This window comes from Vipera ursinii (assembly GCF_947247035.1).
Source record: "Vipera ursinii genome assembly, chromosome: 3".
Lineage (NCBI taxonomy): Eukaryota > Metazoa > Chordata > Lepidosauria > Squamata > Viperidae > Vipera > Vipera ursinii.
This window is the reverse complement of record NC_139516.1, coordinates 194879826-194902603: the sequence shown is the minus strand read 5'-3', so window position 1 is coordinate 194902603 and position 22778 is coordinate 194879826. Positions and strand designations below refer to the sequence as shown.

The 22778-nt window shown below is 37.1% G+C and overlaps 1 protein-coding gene across 1 annotated transcript in view; it reads left to right on the top strand.

The window, feature by feature from the left end:
* CSMD3 (CUB and Sushi multiple domains 3) overlaps window positions 1–22778 on the top strand; it is a gene marked incomplete at its 5' end in the record, with an annotated part of 537637 nt that overhangs the window by 432586 nt on the left and 82273 nt on the right. The window contains 6 exons of the mRNA XM_083360336.1: window positions 320–508; window positions 764–910; window positions 5013–5201; window positions 12149–12334; window positions 16172–16366; window positions 17684–17857. Coding sequence (XP_083216462.1) covers window positions 320–508; window positions 764–910; window positions 5013–5201; window positions 12149–12334; window positions 16172–16366; window positions 17684–17857 — 1080 coding nt within the window. The remainder of the gene's footprint in view (window positions 1–319; window positions 509–763; window positions 911–5012; window positions 5202–12148; window positions 12335–16171; window positions 16367–17683; window positions 17858–22778) is intronic.

The following is a 22778-nucleotide window of genomic DNA, read 5'->3' as shown; positions in this document are numbered from 1 at the left end:
TCCAGTAAACAAGTTGTAGTGCTCAGTCTACGTATGATCCTGTCCATATCATCCAGAGTTCACAGGGTCAAACTCACCCCAAATGGTATGACCAAGACCAAGACATCAAACACAAGAATCTGAATGCATGTCTTCTATACAGTTTCCAGATATTTATCCATGTTTTGATGTCTTTGGGATGAAGTGTTTGATGTCCAAGCTGAAAATACCCCAAATATACTATATCTTTCCAGTTACTCAGTTGTTTATAACTTTTCTCTTTTCTCTCTTTTCTTTATTTCTCTGTCTCTCCATTTCTCTGTCTCTCTCTCTCTTACAGTATTATGTCCTGCAAACGAATTGCGCCTTGATTCAACTGGAGTGATCCTGAGCCCAGGCTACCCAGATAGCTATCCAAACCTTCAAATGTGTGCTTGGACCATTACAGTGGAAAAGGGTTACAATATCAGCCTTTACTTTGAATTCTTCCAGACCGAAAAAGAATTTGATATACTTGAGGTGTTTGATGGTAACTAAAGGATATTCAACTTTGAATGCATCATAATTGTTTTAGCAAGTAATATTACATTATGCATCAGAATGTTATCAGAAATAACACAGTGTGATTGTTGCTTACAATTAATGAACATTTTCACTTATGCTATGAACAGATGGTTGTAATATATTGCATTATTCAAATGATTATTTATCCAAGAAAAAACATTCAACATTTCTCTAATTTTGGTCTTTCTTTTTTCCCTCATATGTGTTCCCTGGGATCAAGGACCAAATAGTCACAGCCCGTTGCTAATCTCCTTAAGTGGAGATTATACCTCCTCTCTCAATATAACAAGCATGGACCATGAAGTATTTCTCCGATGGTCAGCAGACCATGGTACCAACAAAAAAGGTTTTAGGATAAGATACATAGGTAAGTCACCCTTGCCCCCCTTTCTTCACTCTACTTCAAAAGAGTCAATAAGGTGAACAACCAGCAGATTGGGAGGGAGGAGAAATGGAAGCTGGAGTAAGTCTGTGTAGAGAAGGGGGAATAAGATCCTGGAAGATGTGATTTTAAAATCCAACTAAATCCATTTTCAGCTCAATTGTCAATATAATATCTAATTAGCAGATATGATTCTTTCTTTCTTTCTTTCTTTCTTTCTTTCTTTCTTTCTTTCTTTCTTTCTTTCTTTCTTTCTTTCTTTCTTTCTTTCTCTAGTTCAAAGTAGTCAACTATCAAATGACATCAGAATAATTTGTCTGCCTTCAAGGAGAGTGACAACATTATCTTAATCATAGCAGCTCATTCTGGAACAATATACTTTCTTTTAAACGTTTAAACTTTTGCTCATTCATGTTTAGGAATTTGGGCAACCATGAAATATTTAGTTCTATTTAGATTTTGGTTTCACCTCAAGAAGAACCCACACCTTTACCTTGAATTTCACTTTAGACAAGATTTAGGTAGCAATTTTGAAGTGGAACAATTTCAACTATTTCTACAAAGTGTGATCCGGGCAGTTGTTTTTAGGAAAAATATGATAGTAGTTCCATTCCAAATTGGAGATTAAGATATCAACAAAATATAGATATCAACAAAATGTTCATGAGTTGGCAACAGTACTTTATTAAATTTATATATACATGTACACACACACACACACACACACACACACACATATATATATATATATATATATATATATATATATATATATATATATATATATATATATATATATATAATATTAATATTAATATTAAAAATTAAAAATTGTCCTAAAAATGCAAGTCTCAGGTATATTCATGACAAAACTGGAAACACAGATCACCGAGACGAAAAATTAAAACTGAGCTTTCATCAGCACCTGCTGACAGACTGTATGCCAGGATTGGGAGGCACATTTTTATAGTCTCTGTGAAGCCAACAGTTTAGCTAATGAGCATGTTACAAGTCTATTCGGCCCCCGCCCTCCTGCAATCAATTGCATCGATCCTATTTCTGTCGGGCTGGTTGAGGTTTGTTTAAGTTTTGGTGCTCTGCCTTTCTCCACTTGCCCCGCCCACCGGGAGCGTTCATCTTGCTGCGCGCGATCATCTAGCCTCCCGAGTGACTCTTCTGCATGCGATGCTGCCATCTCGGCTGGTCGCTCCTCTATCATACTGGCATCAGTGTCCTTGTTGGTCAAATGCCCTCTCCTCATGTCCATGGGTCCAGTCTGCTTCCTGGTCATCTCCTGCTGCGCTGATGTCTCGGCTAGTGAGAGGTTACGATCCTCTGCCCTCCTGCTTGTGCTGGGGAGAAGTGATCATTGGTTCATCCATCCAGTTTTCCTGCATGATAATATATGTTGGTGCAGCTTCTGGCAACAGCTCAATGTGCCAGTTAACATAATGTTGTTTGGATAACCAAGCCTCTTTTAACAGGTGGCCGCCTTTGGTTGTATTGTGAGCAATGACTCTGGCCTCTGTAAAATTGAAAGTATGGTTGTGCTCGATAGTGTGAGCCCATACCTGGCACCATTTTTCTTTGCATTTGATGGCCAGTTCGTGCTCATGGAGCCTCGTCCGGAGGTGTTTTGTGGTCTCTCCAATGTAGTTACATGAACAATCATTGCAATTGATTTGGTAGACCACAGATGACATATCGCCCACAGATAGGGGTTCTTTAGGGCACATTATTCATGTGTCTCACTGGGTCTGACTGGGTCTATGTGTATGTCACTCTGATGTTATGTGCTGATAGTATTTGTGTCGCTGTTTCCAAGACGCCATGGATGTAGGGAAGTATGGCCCAAGTGGTAGTCGTTCTGTCATCTATAATCCATGATGCTCGTTGTTGGTGGCAATGCCAGATGAAATCAATAGAATATCCATTTTGTGTGCATACCTGATAAATGTATGCATACTCCTTGAATTTTTCTGTTGCTGTACTGCAATGTGTGTTCATTCTATTAAAAAGTGTGCAGATGCAGCTAGTTTTGTGGGCAGTGGGGTGATTGCTGTTGTTGTGGAGGATTCTGTCAGTATGTGTGGTTTTGCAGTAGACACTAGTGTTAAGTGTGCTGTCATGCTCATGACAAATCAGTATGTCTAGGAAGGGTAGGGTGTTGTTCACTTCTTCCTCTGCTGTGAACTGGATATCAGGATAGATGGAGTTGAGCTTTTCCATGAAACCAGTTTTATCATGGTGCTTGATGACAACAAACGTGTCATCGACATACCTAGCCCAAAATTTGGGCTTATAGATGTTCATCGCCATAAGTTTCAAAGTCTGCAAAACCGCTGTGGCAATTATTCCAGAGATGGTGTGCCCCTGATCTGTTCATACATGGAGCCACTAAAGGTAAAATATGTTTTCAGGCAAAAGTTGAGGAGCTGTATATAATCTTCTAAATTCAGTGAACCAGGGAGCTGTGGTTCCTCATCCTGCAGCAACTCTCTCATGACAGACACAGCCAGTTTTTGGGGAATGAATGTAAACAATATCACTTCGAAAGATACCATGATCTCATCATCTTCTACTGTTTTTAACCTTTGTAAAAAGTCTTCAACTGATTTTACAGTGGTAGAGGTGTATTCCACCAGGTGTTGGAGTTGTGTACTCAGCCACTTTGCTAGCTCAAATGTTGGGGTGCCTCTAAATGATACAATAGGTTACAGTGAGATCCTGATTTTATGAATTTTGGGTAGCCCATAAATGCATGCTGCAGCTGAGTCCCTGGGTCAGATCATTTTTAAGTCCTCCTCATGAATCTTCCCCTGCCTGTTGAGTCTGTCGGCCACCTTATTGACTTGATTCCTGAGAGTTGTCATATAATCTTTGTTGACAGTTTGGTAGGCGTTCTCATCACTGAGTAAGGTCTGGATTTTCTAGTTATACTCCAGTCTGTCCATAACCACAGTAGCTCTACCTTTGTTGGCTGGCAGAATCACGATTGAGGTGTCCCTGCATAATTCTTGGAGGGCCATCTCTTCTGTTCTTAACAAGGTGTAACTCCATCTCTGGTTAACAAAGAGTCCTGTTAGGTGCTTCCTGAAAATTGCTGATTCCAGGGCTACCAGAAAGTCATGGTGATCCATGTTTCCAGTTTTGTCATATATATATCTATATCTATATCTATCTATCTATATCTATCTATCTATCTATCTATCTATCTATCTATCTATCTATCTATCTATCTATCTATCTATCTATCTATACATAGAGAGAGAGACAGACAGACAGACAGACAATGACAGACGCAGACACACACACACACAGAGAGAGAGAGAGAGATTCAAGCATGCTGCTTTTAAGCAGTGAACACAGACAAAAAGAATTTACTACTAGAATGCTTGTTTCTATATACCAGTGTTCATTTCTGAATTATCCTAAAAACCTTTAAATTATAAGCCAGTTTTCCTTCATTTATTTATCATCAGTAGCTTCCTTACAACATGATATGGATGTGAAAAACAGTCTGCTATGCAAAACTCCACTGCGGTGGGGGGGGGGAGACAGAGAGAGAGAAAGAGAGATGTACATTTATAAAAAATTAACAAGTCATTTCCATATTCCACATAATATGTTTTGTGGCTCTCTGTCCTCCCCTTCCTGACAAAAGCATTCACATTCCTTTTATTCAGCCAGTATATACGTCATCTTTCTTGCTCTTTCTGCCTAATATTAAATTACCTTGAATTCACATTAAAACAAGTATCAATTACAAATTTGTAAAAACTTCAACACTTGAAGTTGCAATATCCTGCTGGTGGATTGGAAATTTAGTTTAACTATGTCGATCTCGCTATCTGCACATCTGATGCCAGGGAAAACATCCCCTATAATATGAACCCAAAACAAATGGAATTATTTTTCTCTGTTAGGGTAAACAGGCAGTTTTATTTTCTCACTGTTTGTAGCATCATTGCTAAAAAGCAGTGTCCTGCAGTGTCCTGCAGACACCTGTCTGCTATTAAACAGTACAATAATTAACATCATAGGAGGGAGAAATTCATGCATTGTTTCTTTTGTTCCATTTTTCAAGCTCTTTACTGCAGTACTCCAGAGTCACCTCCTCACGGTTTCATTGTAAGCCAGACAGGAGGACAGCTGAACAGTGTGGTTCGCTGGGCTTGTGACCGAGGATTCCGTCTCATTGGAAAAAGCACCGCTGTGTGTAGAAAATCTCCCCTTGGATACTATGCATGGGATGTACCTGTACCAGCCTGTCAAGGTTAAGATTTTCATTTCAAATTTATATTCTCATAGTTTGGCACTGATAATGTTAGCCCTTTGAAGTAGACCAGGTCAGGAAAGAGACATTACAAAAAATACTAGAGCTCTACTTTATGGATAGCAGCTATAAAAACAGAATTTTGAAAGCTTGGTAGATTTTTCTGTTCCTTTCCTCTTATGCTCAACAGAGTCAAAGTGGGCCAATCTTGAGTTTCTTCTTTATTCCTTTCTTTATTGGGGGAAGGGTTAATTACTGCCCCTTATTTTTTCCAAGGCTATCTATGTACACTTCTACAAATGCCAACCACCCCATATATCCTGATTCATGTGCAGTGCTGCTTACTTTCCTTAATATAACACACAGCAGCTAGTTAAAAAATACACATCTCTCCAGTTCATGAAACGTAACTGGTTTGCCAGTTGCTTTCCAGTCACAATTAATAGTGTGTGTTGTTTCTAAATTGGGCCATTTATAAATAGGCATGTGAGGAGATCAAGTGGCAAAAGACTTGACATTATCCACTTGCATGCAAATTGTGATGCAAGTATGGAAAGGGTATCGTGACACCATGATACCCATTTCTTCATTTTAGCACCATTGCGGCTAATTGAAGATGACTGATGTCCAAAATAAATGGAGTCTTAAGATCTTTACCATAGGTCTTTATGAACAGTAGCTTACTCAGGCAATAAGTTACCACATAGAAATGATGGTATGAGGCAAAGTGAGTAGTTCTTAGTTTTCTGAAATCGTACCAGTGATCACTGAACAGAATGGTCTTTACTTGCTTGTCATCAGTAGAAACTTCATATGCACCAAAAGATTTTTGTTTGTTAACTGATAATTTATGAGATTTAATATTCACACTGGAATTTAATGAATACATTTCTGTCTCATTACCTTTAGACATTAGAGTATTGGTGATTGAAGAAAGGGTCTTATCATGGGGTCTTCTTTATGGAATGCTCTCCTATGAGACATGTTAACAATAGGATTTCAAACTTCCTTTTGTTAAAATCCTGGCCAGAACCTTTAACATTTAACCTACATGGCTTAGGAATGGATTACCTGGAGGAGTCATCTTTTTTCCCAAGAATCTATACTCCTCTAACTTGATCTAGCAGAATGGACATGCTGCAGATTCCATCAGCCAAAGAGTGTTGGCTTTCAGGGAATAGAAGATTATCTTTTTCTGTGGTGGCCCCTGCTGTGGAACATCCTCCCAATTGGACATTAGAATGGCCCCAAGCCTGTAAGCCTTTTTAAAGGTCCTAAAAATCCAGCTGTGTTCCCAACCCTGGAGTCCTGAATGTGTCAGGGGCTGCATTTCCTGGTTTTATTGATAACTGACCAAGTATCTCAGCTGCTATATATATATATTTATTTTGGATTTTTTTATTGTTTTAAAATATTTTTAATATTTTAATTGCAATATATTTTCTGAATTGTAAGCCATCCAGAGTCATTGTTTGAGATGGGCAGCTATAGAAATTGAATAAATAAAATAAAATAATGAAGTAAAACTCATTGGACTCCAAATAAATTGACCAGTAAATTGTCTGTTGACCAATTCTAAATATATCTCCTCTTCTATTTTCATTGCAGCCATATCCAGTGTAATACTATTTTACATTTAGCAGCAAAAACAGGGAACATTATTTTCAGTTACTTTAACTCAAAACTCAGAAGAGATTATGAATTTCATATTATTGAAACCAATGCAAATGCATTTTTCTTTACCTCTTACATTTTCCTGTACCAAAACGTCATTAATTCTAAAAATGCTGCCATAGTTATGATGTTTCTACATGTATATTATTTTACCTGTTTAATTCCTTTTTGAAATATATATTTTATGGCATTAAGAAAGAAGGAGTATTTCAAAATGGTGCTAAATAACATTTTTACAAGGTTAATGAATGTACTTCAGGGAAAAAAAACATATAGCATTTGGAGATTTAGAGTTCTGTTATGGATTGCTTGTAACCCTTGGATATCACATTGTTTTTTTGTTTTAATTATTATCTTAATTCTATTTTATGAGTTTCATTATTATGATTATTTTGTTTTATTATTTGGATATTAGCCATTCTATAAATTGGAGATAAGCAGAATATAAACTTTGGCTAATTAATTAATATTGAAATTGTTTTATCAACCTAGCTTATGTTCAAAGTACAAGAACTTTTTAAGTTGTTTTATTTTTGTTCACATTTAGTGCATGACTTTCATTTGTATCCACTTGAAAAATGAATTTTATATTCCTTTTTTCATTATTATTATTATGTTCACTATAACGTGAAAACACAGCTATCAGTTCTTTAGGTGATGTTGGCCTTCATAGGTTTCAAGCTATAACTCAAGAACCTAGGATGATGTAGGATCAGCATAGTATATGTGTGAATCCAATCAGAGTGACCTTTTGTAATTGACACATGGAAATTTTGTCAATGTGCAGAATTTTTATGTGCTCTCCAAGAATTTTTGGCATGGCACCCAATGTGGTCATAACCACTGAGACCACCACCATGGTTAGTTTATGTGATAATATTTCAACTTTGATTTTCAAATCTTGATACTTTCTGATCTTTTCCAATTCTTTGTCTTCTATTCTACTATTCACTATTCTAGGTAAAGCTGCCTTTTGTAATTGTCTGGTGGTGATTTTGTCAATGCCAACTGTGTTCAAGTAATTGTTTGCCAATTATTTTATTATCATTAACTGCAGTATTATTTTCTCACTAATGTTTTGTTTTTATATTGCTTAATTAAGTATATAATGTTTTCTAAGAGACCAGAATATTATTGTCATTTATATTGTTAATGGCAAACTAATCTTAAAATATCCTAAATGAATTGGAGAAATGACTTCCATATAATGCTATACAAAACAACAAATATTTGCTGATGTCTGTCTCATGCAGCATTATCTGGAAATCATTTCATCAGTATCCAGCATTCATGAAAATTATATCTCATATTACCACTCATATTCCACTCATAATGCCACTCATATTATTTTAAATGTGAATTTTCTTTAAATGCATTTTCCCACTTAAAGCATGAATATGTATTAATACACATTTACAGTTAACATTTGCAATTTAGACATACAATATACAAGTGAATATACCCATAGAAAAATGCCAGCAGAATGTTTTCCCAATTTAAATGCAAGCCTTTTGCTGCTGGATGCATGGTTTTCAGGATTTGAAATTTCCTGAGATTCGTTTCTTAAAAGACTAAAGAGTTCCAAACAGATGACTCCATTTAAATTTACTGAAATAAAGTTTACTTAAAACCCTTATGTTAATTATTTAAGTTTTATTGATTAAGTGCAGTGTGATTTTGTTAGCTGAGCTGTCTCTAAACTATATCTGTTTAGCTGGTTATGTGCCCAGTCAAAGGAGGTCCCAAAATTAATGCATAATGTAGTGATATGCAAAATGTTTTGGGTCAGACTGTCCTGTCCCTGTAAAGTTCTGTTCTTGATGACTGTTACAGCTTTGCAGAACTTTTTGAATATTTTCCCATTATAATTATTGGAATCCCAAGCAGATGATGATGTGATGACAAACCTTTCTCTGTGCCTGCATATATGAATCAATCCACAAATTAAACTGAATATTTTGTTTACTATTTTTATCCTCTTGAATCTAAAGGAAAGTAGCATATGCAGTATGTATTTCAAAAAAATGTTTTGAAACAAGTAGAACAGCAATGTATTTTTAAAACAGTTGTATCTTTTTTAGATTCCCATGTAATCTGGAAAGCAGATGTGTCTTTTTGAGTAGTTGATGTCTGTTATGCAATTCACTGATACAGCAGCATCCTGTGGCAAGCTCATCTGGAAGCCATAAAAAAAAAAAGGTTATGGCTTCAAGGAGGTGCTGTACTCATACTTTGCCATAACTCTTCCAAACAATGCTCAAAGCTTACCTTTAGTACAAAGTTTGATCCCTGTGGATTCAATTAAAGGGAAATAACTCTTGATTTGGGCAATACAGAAGTTGTCTGAAACCTGAATAAAAATAATGAAAGTATGGAGTCCTTGGCGCTCTTCTGAGCTTGGTTGTTTTCTTGCATATGTTTCATTATCTAACTAGGTAACATCACCAGTGCTAGAAGGGAGTGGGGTTTGCTTTCTGTTTATATACTAGTGGCTTGCTAGAGCCACTAGTATATAAACTTGCTTGGTGGAGTGTGCTTGGTGGTTGGTGGTTCCTTGATTAGGCTGTTTATCTGAGTTGGTAGTTCTTTGAGCTTTTATTTACTTCTTGTCTCCTTGTCTAGTTTTAATCTTGATGTTAATCTCTGTTTATCTGGGTATTGATTGCTGCTGAGATGTTTTGCTCTTTTTTCTTTCCTTTTTGGCTTTTTACACCCCTTTGAAAGGTATGTACAGTGATGGTGATGGTAAAAGTGCTGATTGTAATGTTAGATTAGCAGTCAAAGATAGGGTACTGCATAAATCAATATTGTCTTTGCTTTCCATTTGTCTTGCCACTGCAATTATGATTAATAATTTCCAAAAGTAAGAGTTTTGAGTGTTATCTTATCCACCTGAAAAATCACTATTTGATGAATAGCTAAGTGAATTCAGTAAGGTCAACATTTTAAACAATGTGGATGGACTTCAAACTGATTGTCCTGATCCTCTGAGCAATACCCAATGTTGGAAAAAAGAAGAGGTTGAAGAATACTATGTATAACATTCATAGATGGTTTGGGCTTATGGTGCCACTGCCTGCTGATGCAAAAAAGTTGCATTTTTAGAATGATTATGAAGGAAGGAAGGGTGGTATTGCCTCTTCTAAGTTTTTGGGATCCTAGGCCAATGCCAATTTGTCCTTATCCTAAACCTGACCCTGATGCAATGTTATTTAAACATGTACACTGCACGCCACACTAACTGAGAATTAGTTGGGGTTGTATAAGAGGCTAATAAAATATAGTGTCTCTTTCAATAGCTGTTTTTGCAAACACCAGATTGTTGGATGCAGATGGATATTTATACAAACTCTTCCAAGGAGGATTCTCTGTGGCTTCTAAAAATACTTTTAATGACTTCAAAATCAATAGTTCCCCTTTGTTTTAGTTTTATTGAATTAGTTGTTTTATTGGACTTGGTTGTGAAATATACGCATACAAAGATACAAGGATTTTATTTTTACCCGCAGAAAATTTCTAACAAGTCACCAAAAAAATACTCCACACATACATATCTATTGCATTCCCCTTACAGAATGTATAAATTTTTTTAAACATGTTTAAACATGTTTATAAGCAAGCATCAGCGACAAGGAAGAATCATTTCAAAACTTAAACCAGATAGGTCAAACTTGTGACATCATGTGACGTTGCGCAATGTTTCGGAGCCTTTTTGCCATTGCTGGCAATGGAGTGGGCGTGGCTTCCAGATGATGCGTCCAGCCCGCGAGCCAGCAGTTTGACACCCCTGACTTAAATAAATAATCTCTTTTGTTTCTTTTCAGTGTTATAAATTATTTTATCAATGCTGATTGGCAGGTACAAAATTCAAAGCTATAAATCAGATAGGGAAGTGAATGTGAATAGACTGACCTTGGTCTTCAATTTGTATTGTTCCGGGCATCATATTTGTGAGTGAAATGACACATTGTTGAAAACCTTTAAGAGAAAATACTTGAATGAAATGGTATCAAGAAATATTCTGCTAGTTCTAACCCAGTAAGAAAATAGAGCAAATAATTTGCAAAAGAAAGTATGAAAAAAGTGTGTTGTTCACCAAATGATTGCCCAGAGACCAGCAGTGATGCTATGCTGCTAAATTAGCCAGCTAGTAAAAACTGCAGCAGCATATCCTTTTGAAATAGTTCTTTGTAATAAAAACAGCAAGCAGTTGAACATATCACCTGAAGCCTTCACAGGAGTGGAACAAGAGTCTTTCTAAAATATCAGTATAGATCCTGTTCCACTTTTCCTATTCAGAAAAAAAGAATCATTCTTTCCAATCCTGATGCCTTTGCATTTTCTTGAGTTTTCAACTTCTGGAAGAAGTTGGCCCTGAGATAATTTTCTTCTTTCAGTAGGTCCCTTTCTGCTCAAAAGCCCAAAGCAGTTGTATTCCCAGTCATATTTAGAAGAAACCAACCTTTTGATGACTAAATAAATAATGTTTAATATATTGTTTAGTAAGAGCAAATCTTCAATCTGAAATGTAAGAGTTCTGAAGAAAAAAAAAAACTAATAGAGTCAGAAAGACATGAAAGCACCTGAATCCTAAGTCTGTTGTATTCATTGGGAGTTTTTTTTTTTTTTTTTTTTTGCTTCAAACACTGCAAAGGGGCATGCTGAGTTTCTTCTAAGCCATTTCCTTTACTGTTCCTCATGTATAGACAGAAATCTTGCCAAACTAAAGCAGATTACTTGCATAATTAAAAATATACTTTGAGAAATCTTTAGGGAGGACATGTCTTGACCCTCTTCCTCCCAACAAAACTATCTAAATTTTGCTGTCTCTTGCTCCTCTGGAATGTAGCCCCTCAATCCTGGATTCCAGACTACATTCACTGCAGATAAAGAGACCACTTAAGAGAAACAGAAACTCATTTGCAAGGACAGGTGGTGGTGAAAACAAAACAAAACAAAAAAGTCTAAATGAATGATGCATTATTTTTCATGCTGCAATACTGCCAAGCACTTTTAGTCACATTTCATATCTGAATTACAGTTCTATTTCTGAAGATTGGAGATAATATACACAGAAAACAAAATTGGCCCTGTAGTCAACGCCTGCAAATTTGCTAATCCTTCCAAGCATTTTTAAGAATTTTAAGAATTCTAAAGTCATGTTTTTGTGTTTGATTATAATTCTATTTCTGAATGTTAGAGATAATATGCATAGAAATTGAGTTTGCCAGTGTAGTCAAATGACGTTTTGCCTGCCTGTGTTAATGTTTCAGCTATCTCCTGTGGAATTCCAAAAGCTCCATTAAATGGTGGGATATTAACTACGGATTATTTAGTAGGCACGTACGTTACTTACTTTTGCAATGATGGGTACCGGCTTTCGTCCAAGGAACTGACCACTGCATCCTGCCAGCCAGATGGCACATGGAGCAACCATAATAAAACACCTCGCTGTGTAGGTAAGCATAACCTAGAAAAGATCTGTTTGCTTTGTTGTTAAACAGTTAAATATCATTATGTAAGAGCCTTGGTGGAGCAGTGGGCTAATGCCTCCTTAAGTAACACCAGCTGCCTGCAATTAGTGCAGGTTCGCATCCCACCAGGCTCAAGGTTGACTCAGCCTTCCATCCTTCCGAGGTAGGTAAAATGAGGACCCAGATTGTTGGGGGCAATTAAGCTGACTTTGTAATAATGCCGCTTGGGGTGTGTGTGAAAGCCCTAATAAGCAGGCATATACATAGAATGAAAGCTACTGCTAAGTTTGTAAAGCCGCCCTGAGTCTTCGGAGAAGGGTGGGATATAAATGGAATTAAAATTAAATTAAAATTATTAATGTTTTGCTTTCCCAATAATTATTGATTTAAAAGGATTGTAGATAATGAGTGAAGCATCCCAAAGACCTAGGTGAATGTATGTACAAGTAGTCCTCAACTTACAACCATTCATTTAGTAACTATTCTAAGCTACAACAGCACTGAGAAAAGCAAGCTATCAGCAGTCCTCATATTTACTACTGTTGCAGCATCCTCACAATCATGTGGTCAAAATTTAGGTCCTGATACTTGTAGCATCCTGGCGTCATCTGATCATCAATTGCAATCTTCTCAGAGGGCTTCTGAAAAGCAAAGGCAAGCTGGATTTGCTTAATGACCACCTGATTCACTTAACAGCTGCAGTGATTTGCTTAAAAACTATGGCAAAAAATGTCATAAAATTGGATGCAATTCACTTAATCACTGCCTTGCTTAGCAATAGAAATTCTGGTTCCAGTTATGGTCAAGGACTATCTGTATTCAAGAAAAACCTTAATTAAAGTGGAATATACATCATTACAGGTTGTCCTCACTTAATGTTCACTTAATGTCCTGTTTAGCGGCCTTTTGAAGTTACAGTGGTATTAGAACTACCTGTAGCAGATAACATTTGGGGCTTAAAAAACAAATCCAAAAAGTTTCTTAGGAGATTTTTTTCCAAAATCTTCTCTGTAAGAGAGAAATCACAAATCTGGCAGAATCTTTTCCAGCTAACAATTCTATGCAGCTGCATCTCATAAAATTTTAAGCCTTTTAAAAAAACAAAAACAAAAACTGTTATTCAGAAGAGAGGCAACCTGACTTATGTGAGTCTGTGTAGTCTCACCTTACACCAACTTTAATTCATATAAACTATATAGTTTCAAACTTATTCAAAGCACTTGTGTAATTTCAGTTCTAGAAACCTCACAAAATAAAGTAAGGCTTATTTTCCTGAACAGTTTAGGACCATATAGTAGGTAAAATAATATCTCCTCCGTATATATTTCTGTCCAAACTCTTTGGACATCTTTGAGAATTCTTCATTAACACCAGTGGTGGGATTCAGCCAGTTCACACAACTTCAGCAGAACTGGTAGCTAATTTTTGTTGCCCAAGCCGAGAATGGACTTCTGGAAGCAGCATCCACAGAGAACTGGTTGTTCACATATTTGAATCCCACCACTGATTAACACTGTTGACTGATAAATCTTCATCAGGGTCCAGTCCAAGCCAGGAATAAACAAAATGCAGACTGTTTTAGAAAGAAGGTTGCAGTTTATTGAAGAGCAAAGCCAGACAGAAGTGTGGCTCTGGGAAAGCTGACCACATGTTGCTGAGAGTGGTGGGTTTTTATACCTTCTTAGGCTTTTGTGTTTGCAGTTCCTGTTCCTGTGGCATGAACTTTGACCTGAGGTTCAATGTGTTCTTTTTGGTATTGGTGGGTTAATCCTATTATGTTTCCTGTCCTTAGAGTTTAGGTGGGGGATGTAGATTTTAGGGGTCTTTGTCTTTCTAATCTCATCGGCTTTTAGCTTCCTGGCTCCAACCTTTCTGAAAGGATCATCACATCTGCATTTCTAAAAATTGGCTTCTACCTAGATTCTGCTTGGGAGAGAGGGGCTGGGGCTGATTTCTGGGAACTGATTTCTTTCTTTTTAAAGATCTTCTCCATTATTCCTTTGGCAAAATATATTCTGCCTTTTTAATATTCCCCAAAATATTTCTTTCTCTGGATTCTTTAAATTCTTAAAAGTTAAATGATGGGACAGATAATTGAAGACCTTCTTATTTCAATACTGTGCTTGGGAAAATTGCTTGGCTTCTACCAGATAGACAATCAACTGATTGTCTTTTTCTTTTTCAAGGCAGCTAAAATTATAGGTTTTAACTGCTTGGAAATTTTTTGGTGCTGGGAATGTTTGGGACTTACAAATCTTATATATTTTACATTTTTCCATTGTCCTTTTCCTGGCTAATTGTTATCAAAAGTTATTGGGTTTTTTATGTTTGGTTCGGTTTTTTTGTTTTTGTTTTGTAATCTACTAGAGAACTCTTGTTTAATGAATCTATTGATTCATGTAATGAATTTATACATTCAAAATCTTCATGATCAGATTGGAAATAAATAAACAGTGCTGGAGGGAGATACTATATAGTTATCAAAAGCACAGAAGAGATAGAATCCTCCTTTGAATACAAAATGCATGTATTATGCCCCAAACTTTAATAAGACAAGTCAAAACGTGCTTCATTTTCTTTTAATGAACAAAATAGAACTTAATTATTGCCAAACATTATGCATATGGTAATTAGGATGCTAATGATGATTGAAAGAATGTTCCATTTGTATTTTCAGAAGAAGAGAATGTTGCTTATTTCATAAAGGAACAGACAAAATTCACTAAGTTGTTAGTGTGTAGAAGGTTTTGCTATGCACAGACACATAGATACATGTACATATACACACATATACATCATCCATTCATTCTTTGTTTTTATAGCTGGATGACACCATGTGACATAGTGACAGGGAAGCATAGAAAATAGATAAAGCAAAATAGTTATTTGGGAAATTAAAATCAAGTGAGTAACACAGAGAGAAGAGAAAGACCTTTGAGGTTTATTTAAGCCATCTGCTGTAGAACTTGCTTCATAAGAATGCATCAGAAACTATGAAGATCTCCACATGTGGAACATCACTGTAAAGGCAATTAAGCCAATAACACATGGTGAGGAAAAAGCCTTTAACCTAGAAAAGATATGTGTCAATGCAAAAACATCTGATGTCATGGTTCTGACAATATGTTGTGTGAATTATAAGAGGTGTTCCTTCTTTCAAAGCCCTAAATGGATCATTATTTAAATATGTCGAAGTACTCTCATTAGTTTCAGTATTGAATACAATCCAGCTAGATATAAGCATCATAGAAATAAGGTGTAATTGTAATTGCAAAGTTTTGTCACTTGTTTGTGAAACCTGATTTTCCACCCTATAGACAAGGACAGTGTTAGGGGAGAAAAAGCTCTCTTATTAGGTATGACATATATTCATTTTCTGATACAAAGAATAATTATGTTTAGATCCTAATGATGTGATTCTGCTGATATTAATAACTTACTAGTCAAAAGTGAAATCAGATATTCTCATTAAAAAAGTAATATGAACATCATGCTTCAAGATGTAGGATAATCATCTGTATTCCAGAAATGTTTATATAAGGATTATATCACCGATCAAATAAGCCACCGTTTAAATTCTAATATGTGGTCCATTAATTAATTATTTTGAGCAATAAAACAACCAGTCTCTGTAGCCAAAGAAGGAAGTATAAAATGTTAATTGGAAATAAAACCAGAATTACCTACAAACTGTAGATTATTATGCAATTGTTTAATTTACAAATTAAGATAGTTTCATGTCATAGTACATAAACTGATATCAAGGATTGACTCTCTGAAGCTGTCCAAATATATTCCTTTTTTTTCTCTTTCCATTTCAAGTTGTTACCTGTCCAAGCATTAATTCATTTACCCTGGAACATGGAAGGTGGCGGATAGTGAATGGATCTCACTACGAGTACAAAACAAAAGTAGTTTTTAGCTGTGATCCAGGCTACCATGGATTGGGACCAGAATCCATTGAATGTCTTGCTAATGGAACTTGGAGCTGGAGAAACGAGAGGCCATACTGCCAAAGTAAGTATTCATATTTGAATCCAAAACACATCCTCACCAGCAATCAGCTCCCAGATAGGCAGAGATTAACACTAAGAAGTACAGGTAATCCTCAATTTACAACAGTTCATTTAGTGACACTTTGAAGTTACACAGCACCTAAAAAGTGACTTATGATCGTTTTTCACAGTTATGACTACTGCAGCAACCCATGGTCAATTGATCAGAATTCAGACCCCTTGGCAACTGACTCATATTGATGATAGTTGTGGTGTCCCAGGGTCATGTGGTCCCTTTTGTGACCTTCTGATAAGCAAAGTCAATAACGAAGATAGATTCACAATCAACATACTACTAACTTAAGAGCTGCAGCGACTCACTTAACAACTGTGGCAGGAAAGATCGTACAGTGGGGCAAAATTCACTTAGCATTGGAAATTTGGGGTTCAATTGTAGTCGTAAGTCGAGAACTACCTGTAAACAATACCCCAATCAAGGAACCACCAACTCAGACAAACAAGTTAACAGTAAACAACAACCCAATCAAGGAACCACCAAGAACACTCCCACCAACACTGACTGCTACTGTATCAATAGAGAGCAAACCCCACTCCTTTCTAGCACTGATAATGTTACCTGGTTTGGTAGTGAAATGTCTGCAAGAAAACAACCAAGCTAAGAGAGTACCAAGGACCCCACAGATCAACCCTGAGCTACAAATATTCTCATCTAGCAGTATCATTCAGAACCAACTAGCTCCAGGTCCTTATTGGTCCTTACATTAGGTAGTCATTTATTTTCAACATCTTGTGTTAATCTTGAAGATCAACAAACTGAGACTTACAATCCTTTTTACAATATGGTAGTTTTTTTCATATGAGGATAATAAGCCTATCATCCTCAGCCTGGCATTACTGCTGGGAAAAATGTCATGGATTGTATCGGTGAAACTTTAACTACACAAGAATATCTTTGAAACTTCCATACAGCCCACATAATCGTTTGAGGCTGATAGCTTTAAAATAAAGTACATTCACCAGTTTTATTCTATCTGCAGTTTTCAAAATCAGTCTTAGACATATCAGTAGTTGCAGAATCAATTTTATTGCATTGCACAATATTGTTTTAATCACATTTCTGTCACTTTACCAGCACACTGTTGAAAACACACTTCAGATTATAGATTTTTTTCCAAGTAGGTCTTATCCTAGCAAGTACCTAAAGATTTTAGCATTTTTATTGCCATTGCTGCTTTTTTAACATTTATTTTTAATTTATTTTGTTGTTAGTATGAGTGTATATTTCTTATGTATGTATGTATATTTCTTCTTTTCAAAGTTATTTCCTGTGGAGAACTTCCTATACCTCCAAATGGGAATAAAATTGGAACTCAGATTACATATGGCTCGACTGCTATCTTTACTTGTGACCTAGGATTCATGCTGGTGGGCTCAGCGGTAAGAGAATGTCTCTCTTCTGGACTATGGAGTGGAACTGAAACAAGATGCTTAGGTAAGGAAATACATGCTTTAAAAAACAAACAAAAAGAAATTGGATATATTTTAGTATCAGAGTTATCAGAGTTATAGGGGTTTTAGATTTTAATTAAGGAAAATTTAATCTATTTTAATTGTTATTAATTTTTGCATTGTAATGTTGTTTTAATTGCCTTGTGAACCGCCCTGGGTCCTACGGGAGAAGGGCAGTATATAAGTTAAATAAATAAATGAATGAATGAATAGATAAATAAATAAATAAATAAATAAATAAATAAATAAATAGTATATCATGTAACTTCCGTTTAAAAATTCTGACTTGAATTCTAACATTTTTTTCCAGTGCCTTTGTTTCCATTCCTCTAGTGAGTCATTGGATTTATGAAAATGTGACAGATGAATAAGCCACATTGAGGATGGCTGTGATTATGCTAAGATTAATTAAAGATAAATTGTACCATATATTTAAGGCAAAATGATTAACATAGGGCAGTGGTGGCGAACCTAAGGCATGCGTGCCAGAGGCGGCACTCAGAGCCCTCTCTGTGGGCACGTTCGCTATCGCCTCAGCCACACCTCCCCCTGCAGCCCCCTCCTCATCAGCAGCCCCCCCCGGAGAGTCATTCCTGAGCACGGCCCACACAGAGTGCGGCCCACACATGGCAGCCAGGCAGCGGGGGCAAGACTCCGCCCTCGCACCCTGTGGCATGCAGTTGATGCTGCGGGGCGTGGGCAGAAAGTCTAGCTGCCATGGTGCTGCTGGGACACCTGGGCTGTCTACGGCAGGCTGTGGAGGTGGTGGGTGGCCCTGCGGGTGGGCAGAGCAGGGAGTGGAGCGGTGTGAGGGGTGGTCCAGGGGTGCAAGGTGGGGGAGGGGCCATTTTTGGGGCACTCGGTCTCTAAAAGTTTTGCCATCACTGACATAGGGTATTTACAGAGCCCCAACAGTAATTCATTTAGATCAGAATTGGGCTTTTTTTTCTTTATTTTTTATATATTTTGAGGGGAGAAAATATAAGGTCACTGGACATTATTTTCTACATCAGTTTTAGAAAAATGGCTTGGCAATTTTTAGTTTATCCAAAATTAAATAGGATTTAAGACTCTTGGCTGTTTGTAAATAACTTACCTAGTTAAGGTTAAATGTTTTAATTGGCAGTGGTCTGACTCTTCTTGCAAAAATCATCTTTAATCCTTTTAAATGTTCACCCTAAGTCAAAATAAAGTGGTTATACTTCTTAGGTTGCTTTTCTTAAATTGTGTTAAAGACTAAAGTATTCTTTAATTTCAGTTCCTGATAACCTGGCTGGTTTCATGTAGGTTTTTTTTCCCTCTTTTTTTCTTTTTTCTTTATGATGACATGAAAGTATTTGTCACTGTTTTTTTTTCTGTGATATTACTCAACTTCCCTTGTTTATTGCTGTGATATTGTTTGGAAACCATCCTATCAAAGTTCTGTTCAGTCCTGACCCTGCTTTGCTTGCCAGACTAGACAAAGCCAGATGGATGCTTCTTTCCTGTAAAGAGAATATGCCAGTACTTGAATAATTCTTAAAGGCTATCCTCCTTATTCCCTTAAGAGACATTTTTAAATAGCACCTAAGGAAGCTTTTTATGTAGGAAGATAAACAGGATGCAAAACACAGTGGATACATTTAGTTATTTGTCTTAATTTTTTTTAATAATTTGTTTTGCAGTGGGAAGCTAAGTGGAACCACTTTACAATGTCATTCTGCTAAAATATTATGAAAAAAGACAGTAATGGTGCTATATAAATGCTATTGCTTAATTTATTTTATTTAATTTATTTATTAATGGGACTTATATCCCGCCCTATCTCCCGAGGGACTCAGGGCGGCTAACAACAACAAAAATTAAAGGTGTCTGTACAGCAGGGGTGTCAAACTCAATTTCATTGAGGGCCGCATCAGCATTGCGGTTGCCCTCAGGGGGCCGGGTGGGTATGGCCTGGGTGGGTGTGACCTACTGGGTGGGCGTGGCCAGAGTGCATATGGCCTACTGGGTGGGTGTGGCCAGCTCTACATCGTTTGCATCAACGGTGCCTATGGGGGCCTGGGCAGGAGTGGGAAAGATTTGAGGGTCTCTGGCAGAAGGAGGGTCTCTGGGCCAAGGCCAAGGCAGTGGGAGCTGTTCCCTCACTGTTTCCAGAATGGCTTCGCGGGCCACATGAAACCACTTCGTGGGCCGGATCCGGCCCCCGGGCCTTGTGTTTGACATGTCTGCTGTACAGTAAATTAAAATTTAAAGTTGAAATAAATTAAAGATTAGAGTTAAAATTGTAAACATAATTAAAATCCCTGTCAGTCCAGGTCAGCCAGGTGGAAAAGGAGTGTTTTGAGGCCGCAGCGAAAGGACCGGAGATCTTGGGCCATCCAAAGGTCATGGGGGAGCTGGTTCCACAGGGCTGGTGCTTCCACAGAGAAGGCTCTTCCCCTGGGGGTCGCAAGCCAACATTGTCTAGCCCAGCGTTTTCCAACCTTAGGAACTTGAAGTCCACGCATCTTCAAGTTCCTAAGGTTGGGAAACGCTGGTCTAGCCGACGGTACCCTTGGGCAATATTGGTTTCATACTTTGCATCCATACTTACAATACACACACACCAAAACTGCACACTTTTACACACATAAATGTATGCTCAGCTCTTCCCTGTCAGAAAAGCAACATTATTCAGAAGGCAGGAAAAATAAAAGCAATGGTAAGCTAGAGATATTAAAGACATCAGATAAGAAAAGGAACCAGAGTTGAAATAATGTACAGCCAATCCAATCCCTATACAGTACAGATTTAACCTTGACATCTTTTCTCTCTTCTATTAGCCCCTTACACCAATCCATGCAATCCCTTTTATTCTTTAGAGTTTTCACCTCTGCCTTTTTAAAGTTTTCAACATTTCAGCAACTCTCTCCAAACATCAGTTTATTTTTCTGTCCCTTCCTCTTGACCCAATCGTTATTAGGTCATATATTTGTTTTGCAATTCCATCTTCAATCATCCTAGACCTAGATGATCAAATCACTTTAATTTACTGTTTTTATACTGCTTGTTCACATTTGCTGTTCAGACATCATTCATGCAGCATCCATCCACTCCTGATGCTTTAATGCCTATTTTATTCAACTTCATTTGATGTTTCTCCTGACATAACCCACTCTCATATAGTGAAGTGGTCAGAAGCATCCTCTTACATACTGCCTGTTGGAGCTTCTTCTAACAAGTATTGATTCTTCACAAAAGATTACATATTGCCAATATTTACACTGCTTAAAAATTTCTTGAGAGCCCTTTTGCCATTTTTTTTCCTGTAAACAATCTATCATCTAAGGTACATAAATGGATAGGTTCGCTCTAGTTTTTTTGTTTAAATTTTATGTAACTTGCAATCATTCATCCCATTTTGCTTGTCAAACATAACTACCTTGGCCTTTGATACCTTAATTTTCGGATCAATATTCTTCTTCAAATAGTACAATCTAATGTAGGTCATTCAGGTTCTCAGGCAACAAGGTAACATCATCTGAACACAAACTTGTACGTATAGTCACATCTGTAACACTGTGCCTACCAGAATGGCCAAGTCCAATTTTCCAAACCACACTGTATTTTGTTCTTTGCTCATATCTAATGTGATTGCAAGCATTATTGATATAATTATCCATATGTGTTGGTGGTATAGTGGTAAGTATCCCCACCTGTCACATGGGAGACCAGAGCTCGATTCCCCAATGGGGAGCCAACTGATGACTCTACAAATAAGCATGGCTGCAACCATTTTTCCTACTCATTTTTGGTTGCCACATAGAGCAGAGGGAGGGGGGTTGCCCAGGTGATTCGCTAGTCTAAATAATATTTTGTCCCATGGGAGCCAAGGTCATTGGCTGCTCCCAAGACTGCAGGCTGGGCGTTGCACAAAAAACCCACCAGGAAGATGTATTGGGGAATGTAGTTACTTGCATAGTTTTAGGGGAGGGATTTTTTAAGTTTGTATTGGGGAATTGTTACATGTGTCTCCAGACTCTGAGGCTTGCAAATTCCTCAAAAAACATGTTTATTAGTTGCAAAGTATCAACATATCAATAGTGAAACCAAATCTGGAGACACACATAACAATTCCCCAATACAAAGTTAAAAAATCCCATCCCCAAGGCTATACAAGCAACTACGTTCCGCAATACATCTTCTTGGTGGGCTTTTTTCCGTAACGCCCAGCCTGCAGTCTCAGGACAGCCTTGGTTCCCATGGGATAAAAACTTATTTAGACTAACTAACCTCCTGAGCAACCCCCTTCTCTGCTCTATGTGGCAAAATGAGTAGGAAAAAATGACTGCAGCCATGCTCATTTGTAGAGTTGACAGCCTTCTCTTTTAAACCATTTCCTGAATATTCCAGTTATTCTTGTACATTTTTTTAACCTCCAGTATATGCCACACTTATAACATCCAGCAAGCAGCCTTCAACATATGCAAAACATGCTGTAAATCAAACCTATTTACATTACAGGTAGTCTTAGATCCACAATTGGGTCCAGAATTTCTATTGTTAAGCAAGGCAATTATTAAATGAGTCATGCCCAATTTTTTTTTTGCAAAAATTGTTAAGTGAACCATGTGGTTGTTAAGTGAATGCAGCTTTCCCCTTATACTTTACTTGTCGGGCTGTGGCTGGGAACATGGCAAATGGTTGATCACATGATCCTGGACACTGTAACTGTCATACATACATAAAATTATAACTATGTGACCATAGGGAATGTTGTGATGGCCAAAAGTGCAAGGATTGGCTGTAAGTCAGTTTTTTCAGTTCCATTGCAACTTGAAATGATTGCTTAAATGAATTATTGTATGAGGACTATGTGTGTTATGTTTGTTCTCTAAGTTAACAACATACAATATGTTTTCATACATTTCTGAAGAGCAGAA